General features: G+C 39.5%; 1 protein-coding gene across 6 annotated transcripts in view; it reads right to left on the bottom strand.

Annotated features, from left to right (window-relative positions):
* The window catches only part of RAPGEF6 (Rap guanine nucleotide exchange factor 6), a 236,183-nt gene that overhangs the window by 193,646 nt on the left and 15,520 nt on the right, over nt 1-27,017 (bottom strand). For 5 of the 6 annotated variants that reach the window (XM_012446998.3, XM_012447211.2, XM_012446922.3 and 2 more), the window contains exons 2-3: nt 5,948-6,018; nt 4,639-4,695 (exon numbers count right to left, since the gene is read on the bottom strand). In XM_012446998.3, coding sequence (XP_012302421.1) covers nt 4,639-4,695; nt 5,948-6,018 — 128 coding nt within the window. Of the gene's footprint in view, nt 1-4,638; nt 4,700-5,947; nt 6,019-27,017 lie in introns of those variants that run through there. The other variant, XM_064366293.1, reaches the window with a different exon arrangement.

A 27,017-nucleotide genomic window follows, 5' to 3' on the forward strand; every position in this document is an offset into this window, starting at 1 on the left:
AAAAAAAAAAAATTAGCCGGGCACAGTGGCATGCACATGTAGTCCCAGCTACTCAGGAGGCTTAGGCAGGAGAACTGTTTGAACCCAGGAGGCGGAGGTTGCAGTGAGCCGAGATCATGTCACTGTACTCCAGCAGGTGACAGAATGAGATTCTGTCTCAAAAAAAAGAAAAAAAAATGTGATGGGTTTCTCATTAATTTTAAAATGACTAATAAATATTTTTTAAATTAAGAAAAATGGGAGAGAGAGATCCAAGATGGCTGATCACTAGCAGCTCGGGCACGTAGCTCCCAGTGAAAGCACAGAGAACGAGAGGACACCACACTTTTCAGACGAATATTTGTTGCTCACGGACCAGGGGATTCCCAGCAGAGGAGCCCCACGGGTCGCCAGAGCGACTCTTGTGGCCGGCGCGGCGGTTTTGCTGGCGCCTTAGCACAGCAGTTCTAGGTGCAGAGTCCGGAGATTCCCGGGCAGAAAAGCACCATCAATCTTAACACCGCTGTTTTGGCCGGCGCAGTGGATTGCTCAGATTTCGGCACTGGGAATCAAAAGTTGGACGTCCGCTCAGAGACCTAGTTAGAAAGTCGGTAATTACAAAGACGACAGAGGGATAAATATATAATGAAGAGAATAAACCAGCCTAAAAAGGCAGAGAATACTCAAAATCAGAATGCCCCTCCCTCTACAGGGGATCGCAATTCCTCATCAGTAACGGAACAAGGCTTAATGGAGAACGAGTGTGTTCCAATAACAGAAGCAGGCTTCAAAATGTGGGTGATAAGAAACTTCCGTGAATTAAAAGAACTTGTTCTAACCCAATGCAAAGAAACTAAGAACCTTGAGAAAAGGTTTGACGAAATGCTAACAAGAATGAACAATTTAGAGAGGAATATAAGTGAATTGATGGAGCTGAAAAACACAACACGAGAACTTCGCGAAGTATGCACAAGTTTAAACAGTCGAATTGATCAAGCAGAAGAAAGAATATCAGAAGTCGAGGACCAGCTTAGTGAAATGAAATGAGAAGACAAGATTGGAGAAAAAAGGATAAAAAGGAATGAGCAAAGTCTCCAGGAAATATGGGACTATGTGAAAAGACCTAATTTACATTTGATAGGTGTACCTGAATGTGACAAAGAGAATGAATCCAAGTTGGAAAATACTCTTCAGGATATCATTCAGGAAAACTTTCCCAACCTAGCAAGGCAGGGTAATATTCAACTCCAGGTAATACAGAGAACACCACAAAGATATTCTTCAAGAAGACCAACCCCAAGGCACATAATTGCCAGATTTATTAGGGTTGAAATGAAGGAGAAAATACTAAGGGCAGCCAGAGAGAAAGGTCAGGTTACCCATAAAGGGAAACCTATCAGACTTACAGCAGATCTCTCAGCAGAAACCCTACAAGCCAGAAAAGAGTGGGGACCAATATTTAACATCCTTAAAGAAAAGAACTTTCAACCCAGAATTTCACATCCAGTCAAACTAAGCTTTATGAGCGAAGGAAAAATTAAATCTTTTGCGAACAAACAAGTACTTAGAGACTTCACCACCACCAGACCTGCTTTACAAGAGCTTCTGAAAGAAGTGCTATACATATAAAGAAACAACCAATATCAGCCTTTCCAAAAATAGATCAAAAAGCAAAGAGCATTAACACAATGAAAAATGTACACCAACTAATGGGCAAAACAGCCAGCTAGCATCAAATGGCAGTATTAAACTTATATATATTCTAATTGGATAAAAAGCCAAAACCCATCGGTATGCTGCATCCAGACCCATCTCACATGCAACAATACACAAAGACTCAAAACAAAGAGAAGGAGGAAGATTTACCATCCAAACAGAGAGTAAAAATAAACAAATAAACAAAAAGCAGGAGATGCAATTCTCGCCTCTGATAAAGTAGACTTTAAAGCAACAAAGATCAAAAGAGGCAAAGAAGGACACTGCATAATGGCAAAAGGATCAATGTAACAAGAAGAGCTAACGATTCTATAGATCAACCAGACAGAAAATTAACAAGGACATCCAGGACTTGAACTCAGACCCAGAACAAGTAAACTTAATAAACATTTATAGAACTCTCCACTTCAAATACACAAAATATGCATTACCACCTCACACCTATTCCAAAAGTGACTACATAATTGGAAGTAAATCATTCCTCAGTAATCACATAGCATTTCATAGGTTTAAATGAAATATTAGTTAGCTGCTTGTTATTTTCTTCCCTTATTCCTTCCTGTCTACATCATTAAGTATAATTATTGGTATAAAAGAGGTTTTCAATACCCATTACTAAATTGCATTCTAGCCTGGGCAAGAAGGCAATACTCCCATTCTCTCTCTCTCTTTCTCTTCCTTTTTCTTCCTCTTCTTCATTCTTTTTTTTCTTTTTCAAAAAAAAAAATGGATCTTGAATTCTACCTCACATCAAAAGTAAAACTCAATTCCAAGATGAATTATAGATCTAAATTTGAGAAACAAAACACCAAACTTTCAGAGGAGAAACAAAGAACATCTTCACAACTATGAAGCAAGGAAAGATAGGATTTTTTTTTTAAACAGGACACAAAAGGCCCTAATCAAAAGAGGACAAGTTGAGAAAGGAATTTCTCTTCCTCGAAAGATGCCAATAATAGAACAAAAAGAGATGAGTGTACTGGCATATGCCTGTGATCCTTGGGAGTCTGAAGCAGGAGGATCTCTTGAGCCTAGGAGTTCAAGTCTGGCCTGGGCAACACAGGAAAACCCCATTTCAAAAATAAAAAAAGAAAGAAAGGAAAAGTGGCACAGTGGAAATAGATATTGCAATAAACATACCACACAAAGGACTTCCATTCAGAATTCAAAAGGAATTTTTACAAATCAATAGAAATGATATAGACATCATCATTAGTAAACAGGGAAATGTAAAATAAAATCACAATGAGCTAACATAATGTAATCAGCAGCAGAGTAGAAAAATTCAAAATAAGAAAACAATAAAACACAAATATCAAGGGTTATCAAACATGTAGAGCAACTGGAACTTACTATACACAGCTAATGCATATTAAAATTGGCACAACTAATTTTAGAAAATCATTACAATCTCCAAAATTTGAACATGCACATTTTCACTACAGTCACACCTTGCTTAATGATGGTGATACTTTCTGAGAAATGCATCATTAGATGATTTCATCATGGGAACATCATGGAGTGTACTTAACACATATCTAGAAGATGGTATAGCCTACTATATACCTAGTAGGTGTATAGTAGGTGCATAGCAATAGTATAGCCTATTGCTCCTAGTGCACATACCTGTACATCATGTTACTCTACTGAATACTGAATACTGTGACACAATAGTCATTGTTGACCAAAACAACATTATGTGGCATGTGATCATAATTTTATTCCTAGGAATATGCTCAACCAGAATAAGCAATAAGGGTATAAAAAGAACAGAATGTTAATAGAAACTGTATTATTTATAATACTAAAAATTAGAAATCGGCCAGGCATGGTGGCTCATAACTGAAATCCCAGCACTTTGGGAGACCGAGGCAGACGGATCACCTGAGGTCAGGAGTTTGAGACCAGCATGACCAACATGGTGAAATCCCGTCTCTACTAAAAATACAAAAATTAGCAGGGCATAGTGGCTAATGCCTGTAAACCCAGCTACTCTGGAGACTGAGGCAGGAGAATCACTTGAACCCAGGAGGTGGAGGCTGCAATGAGCTGAGATTGCACCATTGCGTTCCAGCCTGGGCAATAAGAACGAAACTCCATATCAAACATACACACACATACACACACACAAACTAGAAATAACCCAACTATTAACAGTGGAAGGGATAAATAAATCATTATTTGCACATAACTGTACACTGTACAGCAGTGAAAAAGAACACATGCAAAAACAAAGAAAAATTTGGACATCTGTTAAGTAAAAAAGCCTCACAAAAAGATTCTCTCGGGCCGGGCGCGGTGGCTCACGCCTGTAATCCCAACACTTTGGGAGGCCGAGGCGGGTGGATCACGAGGTCAAGAGATCGAGACCATCCTGATCAACATGGTGAAACCCCGTCTCTACTAAAAATACAAAAAATTAGCTGGGCATGGTGGCGTGTGCCTGTAATCCCAGCTACTCAGGAGGCTGAGGCAGGAGAATTGCCTGAACCCAGGAGGCGGAGGTTGCAGTGAGCCGAGATCGCGCCATTGCACTCCAGGCTGGGTAACAAGAGCAAAACTCCGTCTCAAAAAAAAAAAAAAAAAAAAAAAAAAAAAAAAAAAGATTCTCTCAATAGCAAGTTCAATAAGTGGCAAAACAAACCTATAGTGATAGAAGTCAGAATTGTGATTAACTTTCAAAAAGAAAGTTGATTAGACCCTTTTGGAAAACTGTATGCTCTATTTTCATCTGAGTAGTCACTGCACATTTAGTATATGTTTATTAAAAATTCATTGCATTGTACACTTTTGGTGTATTCTATGCATGTTATATACTTCATGGTTTATGAATATTTTTCAACATGCTGTACATAAATGGTCCCAGAATCAAATGAATTTCAATGTTAACAGTTAAAATTTAAACATAAGTCATTAGTTTAAGTGAATTATGGAAATACTTACCAAAAGAGAACCTGATTGCCACTGTATCTCTCATAGCGTGCTCTTGCAGACATTAATCTAACATATTTAAAAAAAATTTGAAGATTTTATCTTACATTTTGTTTGTAAAATTCTGTTATAATTACAATAGACAGTGACCAGATCTACCAGATTGTTTTCACTAAACTACAAAGAGTTTAGAAATATATGCATATATATATATATGAAATGCAATAATACAGACAATATTCAATGGCATCAACCATAATACTCTTTATGTACATTATAAAATCTGTCAATTTACACTAAATAATGTTTTTATTACAAAAAATACAATCTGTCTGGTTCATTACTGAATCCTCAGTGTGAAGAACAGCTACTGACAGAGGCATGTACATACAAAAACATTGTTGAATATATAAATCAGTTTGCAATAAAAAAAAACTTTGAGTATTACAAAATGCTAAAGTTTCAGTTTTCGTTCTTCCTGATATAATTATTTGGCATATACTAACAGCTGAATTACGTTATACAGGAAAATATATAGTAAACAATAAATCCTTAACAATTATATTTTATCAATCTGGTCCATACCAGAAACTTGATCAATACCCAGGAAAAGTCACTGGATAAGCTGTTCATGATGGGAACACATGTTTAACTGAAATGTTATACAGTTAAGTGTTTTACAGCATTCTAAACTTTTTATAAATACAATCATAATGATGTATAATAAGCAGGACAGATAGCCAGCCCATTTTTTAGAAGAAAACAATGGGGTTCAGAAAGTTTATGGCTCTTGTCCTCAGCAGCTTAGGCCAAATCAAGATTCCTGCTCCTTCCACTCTAATACAACACTGTAACACAACATACCATACCCAGCTGAAGCATCTGGCATAATAAATACCAATACAAACTACAAAAAGATAACAGGAGTTTTGCCTTTACTAGCTAGCACATCCTCAGCACTGTTTTGTTTCAGGTACTTATTTTTATTTAATCCTCGAAACACTTCAACAAAGATACTATTATTATCCCTATTTTATTGAAGCCAAAAACCACAGCTAAATGTTAGTTCCGACTTAAGGTCCCATGGCTAAGAAAAACTGAAATGAGAAAGACAAATTCAGTTTTTACTGTCAGTGTTTTTCCCCAACTCCATAATCACCCCTACCAAAATATAAACTCCTGGAAACCAGGGATCTAATCTATATTGTATATTCCAAGGGCTTAAAATAATAAGGAATATAAAAGTGCTTAACAAGTATTTGGTGAATAAATTAATGAATGGCTATACATCATGTGCTGTTAAATACAGAACCACACTTACCTAAGCTGATGTTCCCTGAGATTTGATAATATTTCCATTCCATGAAGATAAGAATAAATAGTATTTAAGTCCTGTGGAACAGAAGAAAAAATTAGATTATTTTTCAAATATACTGTTTAAAATATAAGGCACCCCACAATTCTGATTTTAAGCAAACAACAGAGCTGTTATCTATGGAAAAATCCTAAAACCTCTGAATTATAAAAGACCAGAAAAGGCCGAGAAGACCTCACTCGGCTCTCAAAGGAACTCCTCTTCAACATGGCCAATGGCCTCTATTCATTCAAACAATGACAGAATGCAAAACTCATTATTATATATGAAAGTCTATTAACTCATTATTTCACTTCTAAGCAGATATAAACATTTCCTCTTTAGTGGCCTCCAAATATTTAATATCAAATATCCTGGCTGACATCCTCTAGAGATGACCCAGTTTATCAATATTCCTCTTAAAATATGACTTTCTAAAGAATTTTTCTAAAGAGATTCAAAATGACATGATTTACCACTAAATAAAAAAGATTCCCAATGGTACAATCCTATTGTTCACTAAGTGAAAGAGGTAGAAAATCTTTCTCTACTCCTCACCCAGATAACTAGGTATTAAAACAGCAACAACAAAAAAACCTCAGGATGACATAGTATAACCTCAACTAGGAGCAGTGACATAGCAGAAGAAAGTGAAAACCGTCTACAGATCCTGACAGCAAATGGTATTGTACCACTGATGTCGTTTAAGACTAAAAAGCAGACAAGTTTAAATTCACTATAAAAAAAGTTACTTCCCATTTCCTATAAGGAATAATGCCTTTATACCAGGGCAAACCACTTCCAAACACTGCCTTCCCACTCTGATATGCAACTGGCCAAGAAAACTATCAAGATGATAGTGGGAGTAGTAGGGGAGAAACTAAAGACAACTTGTTTTCCAGTAGGTTAATAAGATAACACAGAACCATTAAGAAAACCAACAAGCCACATTTTCCTTATCCAGTCTATCTTTGATGGGCATTTGGGTTGGTTCCAGAAATTAAAGTACAATAAAAAAAAAAGAAAAAAGAAAACCAACAAGCCATGCATAGTGGCTCACGCCTGTAATCTTAGCACTTTTTAAGGCTGAGGCAGGCAGATTGCTTGAGCCCTGGAGTTAGAGACCAGCGTGGACAACATGGTGAAACTCTGTCTCTACAAAAAATAATTTTAAAAAATTAGCCAGGCTTGTGGCACACCTGTAGTCCCAGCTACTCGGGAGGCTGAGGTGGAGGGATGGCCTGAGCCTGGGAAGAGGAAGTTGCAGTGAGCTGAGATTGGTGACTGCACTCCAGTCTAGGTGATAGAGACTCCATCTCAAAAAAAAAATAAAAAAGAGAGAATATAGCAATAATCTCTAATTCCAAAGATCACAACTGCCCATTAACCACAGTGGACCGAACAACTGAACAACCACACTTACTTCTGCTAAATCATTACTAAAACAACAGTGAAAAAGATATTTAAGTATATAAAAAGAAGGATTTGAATAGGTTAAAAGAAGAAACCATGGCAAATGAGAAAGGTCTACTTCATTTTGGAAGATACCAGATGAAGCAATGATATGGGAAACTTTATTTCTAAAGATGGCCACAGAGATATTATCTCATATGCTCTTTTGCAATGCAGTCTTGCCAGTAACACATCAAAAATTGGAATCTATATGCCCTCCCCATAAATCTAGGTTGGCTTTGTGACTTGTTCTGACCAAAAGAATGTAATAGAAGTGAGGCTGTGTACAAGATTCAAGTACCCTGAGACCACCAATGTTGTGAAGAAGCCCCAGCTAGCGATGGGGAGACAGGCCACATGTAATAACACCAAAGTACTAGATATGTAAGTTATGCCTTCTTAGAGCAGCCCAGCTACCAACTGAATGGAATTAAAAGAATAATCCCAGTTGAGGCTCTATGGGGTAGAACATGCTGAATACAGGTAATAAAGAGTATCATGGCAAAAGTGTGGCTCATAGTGGGCCCCCTGAGCCTGCAGATCCACCTAATAATGGTCATTCTCTACTCCCTCAGTTTACAATTAGAATTTACATATTTGGCATTTAGAATACCCGCCACAATGGGTCCATCACCTGTGTGGTAAAAGCCATCACAATGGATTAAGGCAAGTGGAAACCTCTGTCCCATTCCCCAGAACAACATAATAAATAAAAGACTATTTCTTTTTCCTTTTTGAGACAGAGTCTTGCTCTGTTGCCAGGCTGGAGCGCAGTGGCATGATCTCGGCTCACTGCAACCTCTGCCTCCCAGGTTCAAATGATTCCCCTGCCTCAGCCTCCCAAGTAGCTGGGACTACAGGCACGCACCACCACGCCCAGCTAATATTTTGTATTTAAGTAGAGACGGGGTTTCACCATGTTGGCCAGGATGGTCTCGATCTCCTGACCTCATAATCTGCCCCCCGCCGCGACCTAGGCGACTTCCCAAAGTGCCAGGATTACAGGCGTGAGCCACTGCACTTGGTCAATAAAAGACTATTTCTTCCAGAGGAGCACAGAATAAAGACTAGTGCCAACAGTAAAGACTTAAAAGTATGCAGAGGGCCGGGCGCGGTGGCTCACACCTGTAATCCCAGCACTTTGGGAGGCCGAGGCGGGTGGATCACGAGGTCAAGAGATCGAGACCATCCTGGTCAACATGGTGAAACTCCGTCTCTACTAAAAATACAAAAAATTAGCTGGGCATGGTGGCGCGTGCCTGTAATCCCAGCTACTCAGGAGGCTGAGGCAGGAGAATTGCCTGAACCCAGGAGGCGGAGGTTGTGGTGAGCCGAGATCACGCCACTGCACTCCAGGCTGGGTAACAAGAGCAAAACTCCGTCTCAAAAAAAAAAAAAAGTATGCAGAGGTAATAGTTTCTATTATATTCTATTTAATTCATGCAGAAAGCAGACAGATCCTGAAGAATGACTGTGTAAACTATCACAGAATGAACCAAATTCTAGCCCTAATCACAGCTTGCAGTCTCAGACATAATACTGCTGCTGAAGCTAATTAAAGCTCAAGTATTGACGTGGTGAATGCATTACTTTCCATTCCAGTTAGAAGATCAGAAACAATCTACATTCATGTGGTGTAATATTAACTTACAGTTTTGTCTTAGGATTATTTTATCTCTCAGACTGTCTGTCATAACAGTCAGTGGGGTTGGGTGGGGACAGACATCTAAACCTCCTGATCTCTTACATATATTACATCATGCTGATTGGACAGAATGAACAAAAGAATCGGCTAGAGGTAACTGGTATCCTAGAGTTCTTGGTAACACACATGTGGCTCCAGAAGATGGGAGATAAACCCTATGAAGACTCAGAAGATCTGCCACTTCAGTGAAGTTTTTAGGGATGCAGTGGTTAGGGGCATGTCAGGACATCTCCTGCAATGTAAAAGTGACTCTGGCTTTAGGTCAAGATAAGAGGAACTAGACCTACTCTTCACCTAAAACAACTAACAACAGCAACAACAAAAGACAAATACATAAAACATTTTTTGACCGGGTGTGGTGGCTCACGCCTGTAATCTCAGCACTTTAGGAGGCTGAGGCTGACAGATCACGAGGTCAGGAGTTTGATACTATCCTGGCCAACATGGTAAAACCCCATCTTTACTAAAAATATAAAAATTAGCTTGGCATAGTGGCATGTACCTGAAGTCCTAGCTACTAAGGAAGCTGAAGCAGAACAATCAATTGAACCCGGGAGGCAGAGGTTGCAGTGAGCCGAGATCAAGCCACTGCGCTCCAGCCTGGAGACATAGCAAGACTTTGACTAAAAAAAAAAAAATTTTTTTTTATAAGATAGGACATCAGGAAATATCTAAAGTGAGGTAAAGATCCACCTGAAAAAAAATCACAGTAGTAGTCCTGAACCAAGACTGATTCTTCCCTTCTGGGTGATACTCAGCAATGTCTGGAGTTATATCAGGTTGTGACAATTTTGAAGGAGGAGTGCTACTGGCATCATGTAAGCAGAAGAGATATTGCTAAACACAGCCATGCTCATTCATTTACCTATTGGCTATGGCTCTTTTCATGCTATAAAAGCAGAGTTAAGTAGTTGTTATAAAAATCACCTGGGCCACAAAACCTAAAATATTTACTATTTGGCCCTTTATAGAAAAAGTTTGTTAACCCTGGATAAGAATAATGTCTATATTTTAATTCTTATCAGTTATGAAATGCTGGGAACATTTCTGAAATCCAAGTTCCCAGATGCCAGCCACCAAGAGACAACTTTACAAATAGACCTTCCTAAGGACAGCAGTCTTGGATCTGTTATATTAACTGTTTTTTTTTTTTTTGACAGGCTATGCTTAAGTTACATTCACGAATGGCCTTAAAAGAAAGAGAAAAGGAAAAATCTCTTCAATGGGTAGAGTTGTGAGCAGAAGATATGGGTCATGCCAAAGGAAAGCAGCTGCTATAATTTAGATGTGGTTTGTCCCTGCCAAAACTCATAATGAAATTTGATCCCCCCAGTGTAGCAGTATTAGCAGGTGGGACCTAGTGGGAGGTGTTTGGGTGCTGGGGGTGAATCCCTCATGAATAGATCAAGGCCTGTCTAAGGGGGCAAGTGAGTTCTCACTCTTACAGAAACCAATTAGTTCCCTGGAGAGCAGGTTGTTAAAGAGAGTCTGGCTTCCTTAGTTTCTCCCTCTTGCTTCCTCTCTTACCCTATGATCTCTTTTTTTGCAGCATGAACATGGCTCAGTGCAGCCCCAACCTCTTCGGCTCAAGCAATCCTTCCACCTCAGCCTCCTGAGTAGCTGGGACTACAGGCACATGCACGCGACACCATGCCTGTCTAATTTTTTATTTTATTTTATTTTCCATCGAGACAAGGTCTTGCTTTGCTGCCCAGGCTGGTCTCTAATTCCTGGGCTCACCAATTCTGCCTTGGCCTACTAAAATGCTGGGATTACAGGCATTGAGCCACTATGCCCAGCTTGCCATGTGATCTTCTTGCACACACTTGCTCCCCTTCCACTTTTTGCCATGAGTAGAAGCAGCCTGAGGCTCTCATCGGATATAGGTAGCCAATATAGAACCTTCCAGCCACCAGAATTGTGAGCCAAATAAAGCTCTTTCTTTATAAATGAGCCAGCCTCAAGTATTCTGCTACGGCAACACAAAACAGACGAAGACAGTGGCCCAAGGTGAAAATATATGTAAATTCCAGTGCATGGATGTCTGGTTAGGGGTCTAGAAGGAAAAAGACAAAAAGATCAGGAACAAGGGGGGATGGGATAAAGACACAGGACGGAGACATGGGAATGGTCACAAAGTGTATAAAGATGTTTGTAGAGAGAGATCCAAGATGGCCAATTACTAGCAGCTCAGGATTGTAGCTCCCAGTGAAAGCACAGAGAACAAGAGAACGCCACACTTTCAGACGAATTTTTGTTGCTCATGGACCAGGTGATTCCCAACGGAGGAGCCCCACGGGTTGCCAGCGCGACTCTTGTGGCTGGCACAGCGGTTTTGCCGGCACCTCGGCGTAGCGGTTCTCTGTGCAGAGTAAACAGGACTGGGTGCCCTTTCGGTCGACATCTGGAGCTCTGGGAAGGCAGAGTTGCCCATTCAGCTGATTTAAAAAGGGACTCAAAGGCCGGGCGCGGTGGCTCAAGCCTGTAATCCCAGCACTTTGGGAGGCCGAGGCGGGTGGATCACGAGGTCAAGAGATCGAGACCATCCTGGTCAACATGGTGAAACCCCGTCTCTACTAATACAAAAAATTAGCTGGGCACGGTGGCGCGTGCCTGTAATCCCAGCTACTCAGGAGGCTGAGGCAGGAGAATTGCCTGAACCCAGGAGGCGGAGATTGCGGTGAGCCGAGATCGCGCCATTGCGCTCCAGCCTGGGTATCAAGAGCGAAACTCCGTCTCGAAAAAAAAAAAAAAAAAAAAAAGGGACTCAAGAAGGAAGCCAGACCGGAGATTCCCAGGCAGAAAAGCATCATGAATCTTAATGCCGCTGTTTTAGCCGGTGCAGTGGGTTGCTCAGATTCTGGCATTGGGAATCAACAAGTTGGACGTCCACTCAGAGACCTAATTTGAAAGTGGGTAATTACAAAGACGACAGGTGGATAAATTTACAATGATGGGAAGAAACCAGTGTAAAAAGGCTGAGAATACCCAAAATCGGAATGCCTCTCCCTCTACAGGGGATTACCGTTCCTCATCATCAGGGGAACAATGCCTGATGGAGAACGAGTGCGTTCCATTAACAGAATTAGGCTTCAGAAGGTGGATAATAAGAAACTTCTGTGAGTTAAAAGAACATCTTCTAGCCCAACATAAAGAAACTAAGAACCTTGAAAAAAGGTTTGACAAAATCCTAACGAGAATAGACAATTTAGAGAGGAAAATAAGTGAATTAATGGAACTGAAGAACACAATACGAGAACTCCGCAAAGTATGCACAGGTTTTAACAGTTGAATTGATCAAGCAGAAGAAAGGATATCAGAGGTCGAAGACCAACTTAATGAAATGAAACAAGAAGACAAGATTAGAGAAGAAAGAGTAAAAAGGAATGAGCAAAGTCTCCAAGAAATATGGGACTATGTGAAAAGACCTAATTTACATTTGATAGGTGTACCTGAATGTCATGAAGAGAATAAATTCAAGCTGGAAAATATTCTTCAGGATATTATTCAGGAAAACTTTCCTAACCTAGTAAGGCAGGACAATGCTCAACTCCAGGTAATACGGAGACCACCACAAAGATATTCCTCAAGTAGAGCAACCCCAAGACACATAATCATTAGATTCACCAGAGTTGAAATAAAGGAGAAAATTTTAAGGGCAGCTAGAGAGAAAGGTCAGGTTACCCATAAAGGGAAGCCTATCAGACTCACAGCAGATCTCTCAGCAGAAACCCTACAAACTAGAAGAGAGTGGGGGTCAATATTCAATATCCTCAAAGAAAAGAATCTTCAACCCAGAATCTCATATCCAGCCAAACTAAGCTTCATAAATGAAGGAAAAATAAAATTTTTCATGAACAAGCAACACTCAGAGATTTCATCACCACCAGGCCTGCTTTACAAGAGTTTTTGAAAGAAGCATTACACACAGAAAGGAACGACCAGTATCAGTCATCCCAAAAACTTACCAAAACGTAAAGAGTATCTCTATAATGAAGAATCTATATCAACTAATGGGCAAAATAGCCAGATAGCATTAAATGACAATATTAAACTCACAAATATCAATATTAATCCTAAATTTAAATGTATTAAATGCCCCAATCAAAGACACAGACGGGTAAATTGAATAAAAAGTCAAAACCCATCAGTACGCTGTATCCAGATCCATCTCATAAGCAAGGACACACAAAGACTCAAAACAAAGGATTGGAGGAAGACTCACCAATCAAATGGAGAGCAAAAAAAAAAAAAAAACCGGAGTTGTAACTTTTATCTCTGACAAAACAGACTTTAATAGTAACAAAGACTAAAAGAAACAAAGAAGGACATTACATAATGGTAAAAGGATCAATGCAACAAAAGGAGTCAATGATCATAAATATATATGCACCCAATATAGGAGCACCCAGATACATAAGATAAGTTCTTAATGACTTATAAAGAGACTTGGACTCCCGCACAATAATAGCAGGAGACTTTGACACCACATTGTTATTATTTGACAGATCAACGAGATAGAAAATTAACAGGGACATCTATGATTAAAACTCAGACCTGGAACAAGTAAACTCAGTGAATATTTATAGAATTCTTCACCCCAGGTCCACAGAACATACATTTTTCTCAGTATCACATTACACTTATTTTGAAAGTGACCACATATTTGGAAGTAAATCACTCTTCAGCATTTGCATAGCATTTCACAGACTTAAATGAAATATTGGTTGGCTATTTGTTATTTTCTTCCCTTATTCCTTCCTGTCTCCGCTGTTAAGCACAATTATCGGCATAAAAGAGGTTTTTAATACCTATTTTTAGATTGCATTCCAGCCTGGGCAATAGAGCAAGACTCTTGTTCTCTCTCCTCCTTTCTCTTTCTCTTTTTTTCTTTCTTTCATTAAAAAAAAAAAAAAAAAAAAGATGTTTGTATTCCACACTAATGCCCACCAAAAAGCATAAACCATGGAAGAGGCACTGAAAAATCATGAAGATAAAACGAGATATCCTAGAACTGGTACAATTAATACATGACCACAACGACACTAGATAGAGGCTACACATGGGTCCAACAATAATGAACTTCCACTTATCAAGGTCTGTCTAGCTACTGCTACCTCTGAATGTCCAACCTGTCAGCAACAGAGACTAACCATATGAGTTCCTATTATGATTCTATTATTCAAGGAGAACAACCAGTCAATCATTTGCTAACAAGTAGACTATGTTAGCATCTCTCATCCCGGAAGGGCCAGTAGTTCATTTCACAGTGATAGATATCTATATTCTGGGTTTGGGTTTATCTTACCTATCTCAGAGGTTCAGCCAGGACCATAATCCAGGGGCTTACAGAATGCCTGAACCACAGGACTAGAATCCCACACACCAAAGTGTCCAACCAGTGAACCCAATTCAAAGCAAACACAGGAGTATACTCATAACCTTGGGACCACTAGTCATATCACATATCACACCATCCAGAAGCAACTGACCTCACAGAACACTGTAATACCCTTATAAAGGCAGAGCTGAACTTTTAGCTTAAAGGCAATAATGTGAAAGAATGGAATGATACCTTTTAACATGAAGATACATCAAATCACAGACCTCTATATGGTGCAGTGTATACAGCAGGAAGAATAGACAGACTCGGGAACAAATGAGAAGAAGCAAGAATCACCCATTTATCATTATTCACAATGAGCCACAAAGGGATTTTATACTTCTCATGCCTGTAACTGTGAACTCTGCACATTTGCAGGTCCTGGTTCCAAAGGCATATACTCTTTCCAGGCAATAGTACAAGAGTCTCAATGAACAAGTTTACTTAACAAGTGCCCCACCAGGGCACTTTAAACTCCAGGGTCCAAGAATCAGCAGGCAAAATGAGTTGCCATTTTGGCAGGGGTAACTGATCCTGATCAGTAGGTGGAAGTAGGACTGCTTTTATGTAATATGAACAGAGAGGAATGTGTGGAATCCACATGATTTACTTGGTTATTCCTTTACCTCACTTTAACTGTAATTGGACATATATCATAACATTAGCCTAAGAGGAATGATTACCAAGGGCAGACATTTCAGGAAAGAAGGCTTGAGTCATACCACCATATAAGCCACTGAGACCCTCAGACATGATTATGTGAGGAGAAAACAAAATGCATAGTGGAGGAGAATGATAAGTACCAATTGCAACCCTGAGGTCAACCATACAGGGGCTATGATTCTTCCAATCACCATCTCTTGTCTAAGTTTCTTCTCAGGAAAAGAGCCATGAAGGAGCTGCTCCCTGAACCTCAACCCTGTATGAAGTAGATCTGTGTGCTGCAAAGTGTAAACTCAGGTGGCCTTCAAAGTATGCCTCTCAGATTCCAAATTACAGGCAGTGTAACTGAACAAAATCCCTATTACAGGGCTCTGTAATTTATCATGTTTGATTGGGGCCAATGGGAGTATCCCATGCGATACTCCCAATCAATAACTGACCAAGTAAGGATACTAAGGAAAGCCTGTTCTGGGAGACTCAGGACTACTCTGCTGAGTTCAATGATTCTCCTTCCACTCTGCTAAACCTTGATTACACTGCAGTCTAAGGCTCTTCCACCTAACCTTCCTTTCATCTCTCCTTCACAAATGTCACATGAGTATTCTGGTGTGAATGCTCTACCAACTTTCTCCATTTTTGCTCATAGGCATTTTCCCTAATAAATTTCTTGCATGTCTGATATTGCTGTGACAACTGCTTCTAACAGAACCCAGACTAACACAAACACTTTGTAGTATTCAGTAAAGAAATTTTCTATACTTTTTGCTGGATTCTTAAAATATTTACAGTTTTCTAATATTTTTAAATAATGTCATATTTGGCTGAGTGTGGTGGCTCACGCCTGTAATCCCAATACTTTGGGGAGGCCAAGACAGGTGGATCACCTCAGATCAGGAGTTTGAGACAAGCCTGGCTAATATGGTAAAACCTCATCTCTACAAAAAAATATAAAAATTAGCTAGGTGTGGTGGCACATGCCTACAATCCCAGCTACTCAGGAGGCTCAGGCACAAAAATCCCTTGAACCTGGGAGATGGAGGTTGCAGTGAGCCGAGATCGTGCCACTGCGTTCCAGCCTGTATGGCAGAGTAGGACTTTGTCTCAAAAAGAGTCATTTTTTAAACTGGAGGCTTTTTGGTTTATTGCTGGTTTACATAAATCAATTGATTCTGTATAGCAAACTTGAATCCAACCATCTTGTTAATAAATTCACTTACTTTTCAGAGTTTGTAGATTCTTTTAGATTCTCTGCATATAGAATGACATTGCCTACAAATAGAGTATTATTTCTTCCTTTCCAAACTATACACTTCCCCCCACTTTTTCTTATTATGTAACAACAGCCCAAGTAAGTGTGGCCACAGAGATAGTCCCCATCTTAACAATCAAGATTTCCTGACTTTACAATGATGCAAAAGTGATATTCTTTCAGTGGACACTGTGTTATGTTTTTGTTTTGTTTTGCTTTTAGAGACAGGGTCTCATTCTGTCACCCAGGCTGAGTGCAGGGGCACAATCATGGTTCACTGATGCCTCGACCTCCAGGACTCAAGCAATCCTCCCACCTTGGCCTTCCAAGTAGCTGGGACTACAGGCATGTGCCACTATGCTCATCTAATTTTTTATTTTTTTGTGAGACCAGCCTGGGAAACCATAATTTGAATACCCATCAATCATGCTATTTTTCACTGTTTATACACAACCTCTTATTATAAAATAGGCTTTGTTATGTGATTTTGCCCAACTGTAGGCTAATGTAAGTGTTCTGAGCATGTTTAAGGTAGGCCAAACTATGATGTTTGGTAGGTAAAGTTTATTAAATGCATTTCTGAATTACAAGATTTTCAACTTACCAGGGTTGTATTATGATACAACCCCACTGTAGGTCGAGGAATGTCTGTACTAAAAACACAGCTGCCTGGGCCCCACCCACTGAGTTAGGTGTAGGTAGATAGGCAGTCACAAAATGTCTATCCTATGGAATGCGCCTCTCATTTTTGACAAGATAACTTGTTCTGGTGGCAAACAAGTTCTGAAAATTGTAATACACAAAGGCTAGGTTATGGAAAACAGAATCAAAACTCGTATAACTTGACTTACTCCATGTGGGTAGGCTAGTGTTAAAGGGCACAAGAATTTTCTAAGACTCTCAACTACATTTATGTCATATAATTTTCTCTGTTCTCAAGTTACAGGACATCTTTGCTACATCATTAACGATGCCATGAATATATGAGAAAGAATAATTAATTTTTCAATGTTAAAGTCTGAGAGAGAATTTCACTCACAAGTTTGAAGTACACATGTTTCTTCAGTTCTCTGCCTAAAGAGAGACTAATAAGGTTTACCACTTTAAATCTAAAAAGCCCTTCTTCAAATAGCTTCAAATATTTGTTTGTAATCTCCCTATTTTAAAGGAACAATTTGGACAAATGAACATATAGCTCTCCACAACATCTGTAATGTTGACTGCATGACTCTGAATTGAAATATCGCATTATTCCTGTCAGGGGTTGACAAACTTTTTCTATAAAGGGCCAAATAGTAAATATTTGTGGCCCAGACGGTTTTTATCACAACTATTTAGCTCTGCTTTTATAGTATGAGAACAGCCATAGACAATAAGTCTATGAAAAGTGTGACTGTTTCAATAAAAATTTATTTACAAAAATAGCTGGTCATACTTTGTTGGCTACTGAAACACATGGTCAAAAAATAGCTATAGTGTGGTCAAGCCATGAATAAACTCCTCTTTGACAAGAGCCCACCTTGTAAGTTTTGGAGGAGTTCTATCTCCCACCATGAAAGCTGAAAACACCAGATTTTCATTTTTCCAACCTCCCATACAACAAAGGCAGGGGGCAAATTATTCAGATGTTACCAATTAGACACATTCATCCAGGACTTTGAATCAGAAGCTAGTGACACCAAGAAGCAAGAACTGCACAGAATCCACTTGGGCAGCTAGTGACGGCAGCAGGGCTATATTAGTCCATTCTCACACTGCTATAAAGAACTACCTAGCCGGGCACGGTGGCTCACACCTGTAATCCTAGCACTTTGGGAGGCCAAGGTGGGTGGATCACCTGGGGCCAGGAGTTTGAGACCAGCCTGGTCAACATGGCAAAACCTTGTCTCTATTAAAAATACAAAAACTAGCTGGACGTGGTGGAAAGCGCTTGTAATCCCAACTACTCGGGAGGCTGAGGCAGGAGAATCACTTTAACCCAGAGGCTGGAGGTTGCAGTAAGCCAAGATTGCATCACTTCACTCCAGCCTGGGTGACAAAGCAAGACTCCGTCTCAAAAACAGAACTACTAGAGACTGTGTAACTTACAAAGAAAAGAGGTTTGGCTCATGGTCCTGCAGGCTGTACAGGAAGCATGCCTGGGAAGGCCTTGGGAAATTTACAATCATGGTGGAACATGAACGGGAAGCAAGCACATCTTCACATAGCAAGAGAGAGACAACAAAGTACAGCAAAAGTGCTACAGGCTTTTAAACAACCAGATCTCATGAGAATGAACTCACCATCACATGTGATTTTTATCACAACTATTTAGCTCTGCTTTTATAGCATGAAAACAGTCATTGACAACAGGTAAATGAATAGGTGTGACAGCAAGGGGGGAAATCTGCTCCCATAATCCAATCACTTCCCACAGGTCCCTTCCCCAACAGTGGGGATTACAATTCAACATGAGATTTGGGTGGGGGCATGAGGCAAATCATATCAAGAGTCCACAACATATGCAATGTACAGTACAAGTGGTCCACAGTGCAAACTGTGGCATCCACTATTCACTGCTAGTAGCAGTAGTATCTTTATAGAATCTGTGATAAGAATCACAGACCTAAGCCTGTTTTTCTAGTATTCCAAGCCTAGCCCCAAGTCTGACTTTCTAGTATTCCAAGTAGTATTTCTAGCTAATTCTGCAGCTACCCAGTATCCTTTTAGTAAATTCTTTCTTTCGATTGGCCAAAATTTGAGTTCTGTTGCATTTAAGTAATAACACTGTGAGATCCTGAACCAGCACCATCAGCAATATTTGGGAACTTGTAAAGATATAAATTCTCAGGCCCCACCCCAGACCTAGTCAATCAGAATCTCTGGGTGTAGGGACCAGCAGTCTGTAGTTTACTAAGTCCTACAGGTGATTCTTCTGCACAATGAAGTTTGAGAACCACTGTTTATAAGTGGGGATCTATGTCACTCTGGATTGTCTATTAACGGGGAAGGACAACAGCATTAAGATGCCTAGTAAATCCTAGTCCCTTTATTTGTGTACCTACTTTGAGGGTCACAAGAATACTAAGCATTCACAAAACAGAATAAAGTATGGTTGTAGTGGTAAGCTGATAAATTCTTTCTCCTATGATGTGGGGGTTATGGCATTTTGTTTACACAGGACAGCAAGGAGTTGCTGAGTATGTAATGCTGAGTTTGGAAAAGGGTTTCTTGGGGCTTTTGTGCCAATTAACTGCGAGACAAGCTTCAGGTATCATATGACCTATTAGGCATAAAGTCACAAATAAAAAAAGAAAGAAAAAGAACACTGATAGAGTCAGGCTGGAAGTCTTAACAGTCTTTGGCAGTAAAATATTAAAATGGTAGACTCAAGGAGGTGCTAATCATTTACCCTAAATGCACTTGAAAGCTGCTCTAGGTACCATTCAAGAGGTAAGTTGGCCAAGTGCAGTGACTCACACCTGTAATCCCAGCACTTAGGGAGGCCAAGGCAGGCGGATCACCTGAGGTCAGGAGTTCATGACCAGCCTGGCCAACATGGCAAAATTCCATCTCTACTAAAAATACAAAAGAATTAGCCAGGTGTGGTGGTGTGCACCTGTAGTCCCAGCTACTCGGGAGGCTGAGGCATGAGAATTGCTTGAACCTGGGAGCAAAGGTTGCAGTGAGCCGAGATCACACTGCTGTACTTCAGCCTGGACAACAGAGCAAGACCCTGTCTCAATTTAAAAAAAAAAACAAGAGAGAGAGACAGAAGTCATGAGAAGGGTGGGAAAACTATCCATTTGGGATAGCCTGGCATCCCAGATCAGTAACATCTGATTCAGCACTAGCTTCTGTAATTTCAACAAAATACTGCAAAAATTATCCAGACACATTAGAAAAACAAGTATCAGCTCAGGATTAGGGAATAATGGGTTCTACCTAAGAAAAAAAAGAAGGTGAGGAAGTGGTGATGACTCAGTACTTCCTAAAACAGATCAGCTGCACTTTCTCAGCCAGTCGTTTTTACAGTAAAGGTGGGATAAGCTGAGGTGGGTAGGATGGCTGCCATTCTATAACAAAACAACTCTTCTGTATACCCTTTAAACAATTCTTACTTACAGCATTCATTGCAGATATATTCTATGGATTTTCAATTTTGTTGTTAAATGAAATAAATTCATATTTGGAACACTGTATAAACAAGTAATTACTGATTTAAATAAAGCAGGTTGGAATTTTCGTCCCCTTCCTTAGTTTACAATGTTATGCCAAGCAACTGTGCTGCTCTCAGAAACTCCGTTTCCCAATTCTGCTGACTGCCCTTCTACAGATGCTTAGAAAATCAACCAAAACTTGGAAAACTCAAACTGAAATGCTTAGAAAAGTTTTGCATTTTTCTGATGCTTAAAGTTTAAAACAAGTGAATTTCTTATCTATGATACACTTAATTCATCACATGCAATCTTTTTTCTCTTTTTGACAAAGGCTCTGGCTATGTTGCTCAGGCTAGAGTACAGCACCACAATTATGACTCACTGCAGCCTCAACCTCCCAGGCTCAAGTGATCCTCCCTCTTCAGCCTCTCGAGTATGCCACAACCCCTAATTTTTTCTTTTTTTCCTATGTAGAGACAAGGTCTATGTTGCCTTCAAGACCAGTGTAGGTCTTGAACTAAGCTCAAAGGATCCTTCTACTTTGGCCTTCTGAAGTGCTGAGATTATAGGTGTGAGTCACTGCACCCAGACACAAAACTTTCAATAAAACATTATTATCCAAAACTTCCATTAACCAAGATATTTCACTCATTCTCTTTTTTACCTAGATAACAAATCCATCCCAGAAATTTTAACAATGAAAAATGTCTCAGGATAGATCCTAAGGTCAGCAGAAATTCAATTCTAACTTACATACATTCTGCAGCTATGGTTCTATAATGAAAAGTTATGCTGAAGAATTTTCTACAAATCATTTGTAAGGCAACCTAACAATGTGGAAGATAGCTGGATGCAGTGGCAATGTCTGTAGTTCCAGCTAATCAGGGGGCTGAGGCGGGAGAGATCACTTGAGACCAGAAGTAGGAGGCCAATCTGGGCAATGTAGAGATACCTGGTCTCTAAAAAACAACAACACACACACACACACAAAACCCCACAACTTGGACTCTGGAGATAACCCTGTGTTCAAATTCTGCCTCTTTCAGCTCTGTCAGTTATCAGTCATATAATCTTGGATAGTCTGCTTAAAGTTTATTATCTGTACAATGGGAAGGATAAAATATCTTTGAACGCCAATTTTTTCTTGTTGTTGAGACGGTTTCACTCTTGTTGCCCAGGCTGGAGTGTAGCAGTACAATCTTGGCTCACTGCAACCTCCGCCTCCCAGGTTTAAGTGATTCTCCTGTCTCAGTCTCCTAAGTAGCTGGGATTACAGGCGCTTGCCACCACAGCCAGCTAGCAGTGGCTCACGCCTATAATCCCACCACTTTGGGAGGCTGAGGCGGGTGATCACCTGAGATCAGGAGTTCAAGACCAGCCTGGCCAACATGGTGAAATCCAGTCTCTACTAAAAATACAAATTTTTAAAATGTTTATTAAATGTGCAGCAGAGAGATGATCACATGGTAAACAGTAATATTAGTATATTTTGTATTCTAAAATTACAAAATAAGGATTAAAATACACAGCAGACTACTAAAGCATTTTGAAGATTTAACAATATGTCAAAGTTAACAATACCATATATTAAACATAGAACTTACCGATTTTCTCATTCATGGTGGTGTAAATATATCCAGCAAAATGGCAGTAAAGATGTATTAAACATTTAACACAACTGGAGCCCAGACTTTGGGTTCTAAATAAGTTTCTCACTAAAAGGAATTGAAGTTCTTTGGATAAACAGCTGACTTCAGTACTAGAGCTAAGAAACTGCAGGCCTGGAACATCTTTTTATGCCAGAAAGCAAAAAAGTACTTAAAGACTAACAGGGTCACGTCAAAAGGACATAGGAGCTGATTTTGAAAGGGCTTACGCTAGCTAAATTTGGAGCAATTTAATAATCAAAAAGGATAACAATATTGAATGCAAAAAATAATCCTTTACTTCATAGGGATTTAAAAAAGAGAGGAGGAGAAAGAAAGGTGAGGAAAGCTCTTCTTACAGAAAACAACTAATAAACGTAAAAGAAATACAGAATCAAAAATATATGGCCAGGCATGATGGCTCACACCTGCAATCCCAGCACTTTGGGAGGTCAAGGTGAGAGGATCACTTGAGGTCAGGAGTTCCAGACCAGCTCAGGCAACACAGCAGAAACCCCATTTCTACTTAAAAAAAATTAGAAATAACAAAAATTAGCCAGGTGTGATGTGAACCTCCAGATGCATGCCTGCAGACTCAGCTACTCAGAAGGCTGAGGCACAAGAATTGCTTGAACATAGGAGGCAGAGACTACAGTGAGCCAAGATCACACCACTGCACAGCAGCCTGAGGGACAGAGTGACTCAAAAAAAGAAAAAATTATCACTTTGTAACAGCAAAGTAATAGTTAATTTATGTGAGAATTATCAATGCATGCTAAAACCACAAGGTAAAAACATTGTTGGAGAACACAACATTCACACATTCTCCAAGTATAACCTCGGGATCACTTATAAATTATAGCACTGTACCTTTACAACAAATGATCCTATTTTGCATGCCCAATAATGGAAAGAACTGACAATATGTATCAGTGATGGGACAATATGGGAAATACAGACAACCATCTATACAGTTTCTCAATAAAATCATTTCACCTGAATCTAATCATAAGAAAACAACCAGATGAATCCAGACTATAATACATTCTTTTTTTTTTTTTTTTTTTAAAGACAGGGTTTCACCATATTGGTCAAGCTGGTCTTGAACTCCTGACCTCAGGTGATCCGCCCACCTCAGCCTCCCAAAGAGCTGGGATTACAGGCTGGAGTGCAATGGCGCGATCTCGGATCACCACAACCTCCGCCTCCTGGGTTCAGGCAATTCTCCTGCCTCAGCATCCTGAGTAGCTGGGATTACAGGCACACACCACCATGCCCAGCTAATTTTTTGTATTTTTAGTAGAGACGGGTTTCACCATGTTGACCAGGATGGTCTCAATCTCTTGACCTCGTGATCCACCCGCCTCAGCCTCCCAAAGTGCTGGGATTACAGGCGTGAGCCACCGTGCCCGGCCTATAATATATTCTATGAGAGAGCTGGCAAGACTCTTCGAAAGTGCCATGTTCATAAAAGGGAAAAAAAAAACCAGAAGGACTGTTCTAGATTAAAGGATGTAATATACCTTGACTAGACCTGGATTGAAAAATGAAACAGGGCTAAGATGGCCAGGCACAGTGGCTCCCAGCATTCTGGGAGGCCTGGTGGTGCACATCTATAATCCCAGCTATGTGGGAGGCTAAGGCAGGAGAACTGCTTGAACCCGGGAAACAAGCTGTTGCAGGGAGCCGAGATCACACCACTGTACTCCAGCCTGGGCGTCAAGAGTGAGGCCTTGTCAAAAAAAAAAAAAAAGAAGAAGAAGAAAATGAAGAAAAGAAATGGGCATGGTGGCTCACACATGTCATCCCAGCACTTTGGGAGGCTGAGGCAGGCAGATCATCTGAGGTCAAGAGTTCAACAAGCCTGACTAAAATGGAGAAACCTGTCTCTACTAAAAATACAAAAATCCGCCGGGAGTGGTGGCACAAGCCTGTAATCCCAGCTATGCGGGAGGCTGAGGCAAAAGAATCGCTTCAACCCGGGAGGCAGAGGTTGCAGTAAGCCAAGATCACGCCATTGCACTCCAACCTAGGCAACAAGAGTGCAACTCTGTCTCAAATAAAAAAAAAGAAACAAACAAACAAACAGGTGTAAGAGACATCTTGGCAATAACTGGAGAGAGGTAAAGTGTCATTAAGACTGCAACTATTTTCATACGGTTTAGCAAATGTATATGTTAGAGAGAGAAATAAACATGGCAAAATATTACTGTGAGTAAGGGACATATAATAAAGGATACTATGCTGTCAATGTTTTTCCTTTTATCTTAAAAAAAGGTGTTTTATTTCAGGTTTTTTTTAAATTACACTTTAAGTTCTGGGGTACATGTACAGATCTGGCAGAATTGTTACACAGGTATACACATGCCATAGTGGTTTGCTGCCTCCATCCCCCCATCACCTACATTAGGTATTTCTCCAAATGTTATCCCTCCTCAATCTCCCCACCCCCTGCTATCCCTCCCCTAGCCCCCCATCCCCCAACATACCCCAGTGTGTGATGTTCCCCTCCCTGTGTCCATGTGTTCTCATTGTTCAACACCCATTTATGAGTGAGAACTGCAGTGTTTGGTTTTCTGTTCTTGTGTCAGTTTCCTGAGAATGATGGTTTCCAAATTCATCCATGTCCCTGCAAAGGACATGAACTCATCCTTTTTTATGGATGCACAGGATTCCATGGTGTATATACGCCACATTTTCTTTAACCAATTTATCCTTGATGGGCATATGGGTTGGTTACAAGTATTTGCTATTGTAAACAGTGCCACAATTAACATACATATGCATGTGTCTTTATAATAGAATGATTTATAATCCTTTGGGTATATACTCAACAATGGAATTGCTGGGTCAAATGGTATTTCTATTTCTAGATCCTTGTTTCTGCAATTTAAAAATTTTCAAATAGAAAGATAAGGGGTTAGGAACATATAACTATTTCCTACTTCTCCTTCATGTGGTGACAGATATTTCTAGCTATATTTAAATTTCAACTTTTTCATTATTGCTGAGGACAAATGCCCCCAGCAATATTCTCTGGGAAAGCCTACATCTTTTTACAACTATATTAGAATCTAGTCCTTGGCTTGCTATAGATTTAAGCACTTACACATTTCTCATAGTAAATTTGAACTTTTCATTTGTAGACCAGTATACACTTAACATTGTTTAATACATTATTTAATTAAATTGCTAGAAAATTAACTTTGCTAATAAAAACTAACATTAAAAATTATACCCTGAGGATGTGGAGAAATAGAAATGGTTTTACACTGTTGGTGGGAGTGTAAATTAGTCCAACTATTGTGGAAGACAGTGTGGCAATTCCTCAAAGACCTAGAACCAGAAATATCATTTGACCCAGCAATCCCATTACTGGGTATATACCCAAAAGATTATAAATCATTCTACTATAAAGACACATGCACACATACGTTTATTGTGACACTACTCACAATAACAAAGACTTGGAACCAACCCAAGTGCCCATTAATGATTTTAAAAAATGTGGCACACATACACCATGGAATACTATGCAGCCATAAAAAAGGATGAGTTCATGTCCTTTGCAGGGATGTGGAAGAAGCTGGAAAACATCATTCTTAGCAAACTAACACAGGAACAGAAAACCAAACACCACATGTTCTCACTCCTAAGTGGGAGTTGAACAATGAGAACACATGGACACAGGGAGGGGAACATCACACACAGGGGGCCTATTGGGGGTCGGGTTTTTTGGAGGGATAGCATCAGGAGAAATACCTAATATAGATGACAGGTTGATGGGTGCGGCAAACCACCATGGCACGTGTATAACTATGTAACAAACCTGCACATTCTGCACATATATTCCAGAACTTAAAAGTATACATATATATATATATACACATATATATATATATATAAATAAACTATACCCTAGAATTTTAATTTTTAAGAATGAAAGTCTGAAATGATATGCTTAAACTTTAGGACTTCAATAATCAATCAGTGAAATTACAATGCATCAAAACATTAAGCATCCAATTATTTATAAGTTCAAAGTGTAGCTTTTCACTTCACTTTTCTGATCCTACTATGCATTATGAAGTCACCTAATACTTGTTAATTCTAAATTCCACATGTACTTTTCAATCCTTATCTCTCTTCGAATTCTCTACAGCATTTGACTGCTGACATGTTATCATTCACTCTCCCATACTTCTGTAACATGGTTCTCTCTGGATTCTTATCCAAATGAGAAACATTTAGCAATGATTATAAGCACAGACTATGAAATCAGACTGCCTAGGTTTGAATGCTGACTACGTTGTGTCTAGCTGTGTGACAATAGACAAATTAATCTGACCCAATTTCCTTGTATGTAAAATGTGCATAATACCTTGTTTCAGAGGGTTTCTTGAAGGATTGAATGTATATATAGTTTTCATAACAGTGACAGGCATCCAATAACCACCATATAGCACACAAGTTTTCAGTATTTTATTTCCATTATTATCTTTCTGCTCTGGCTGCTTTTTTTCAGTTTTTATTTTTTGTCATTTTGGGTCCACCTGCTCCATCTAAGTCTCCTTCATAGGTTTCTTATTTTTTTCTTACTTCTATAAATGTTTATAAAGTTTATGTTCTCAGAACGGCAACATCTGCCTTTTATTCACTAGAGACTCTCTACTGTGAGGAATATCTTTCACATCCACAGCTTCAACTATCACATATGCCTATGAATCCAATATTTGTATTTCTGGCCCAAAGCTCTCCAGTAAACTTAGAAATTCTATGCTCTACTGGACATTGAACACT

Source organism: Aotus nancymaae, unplaced genomic scaffold (assembly GCF_030222135.1).
Source record: "Aotus nancymaae isolate 86718 unplaced genomic scaffold, 86718_ANA_hifiasm-v0.15.2.pri h1tg000064l_1, whole genome shotgun sequence".
Taxonomy (NCBI): Eukaryota; Metazoa; Chordata; class Mammalia; order Primates; family Aotidae; genus Aotus; species Aotus nancymaae.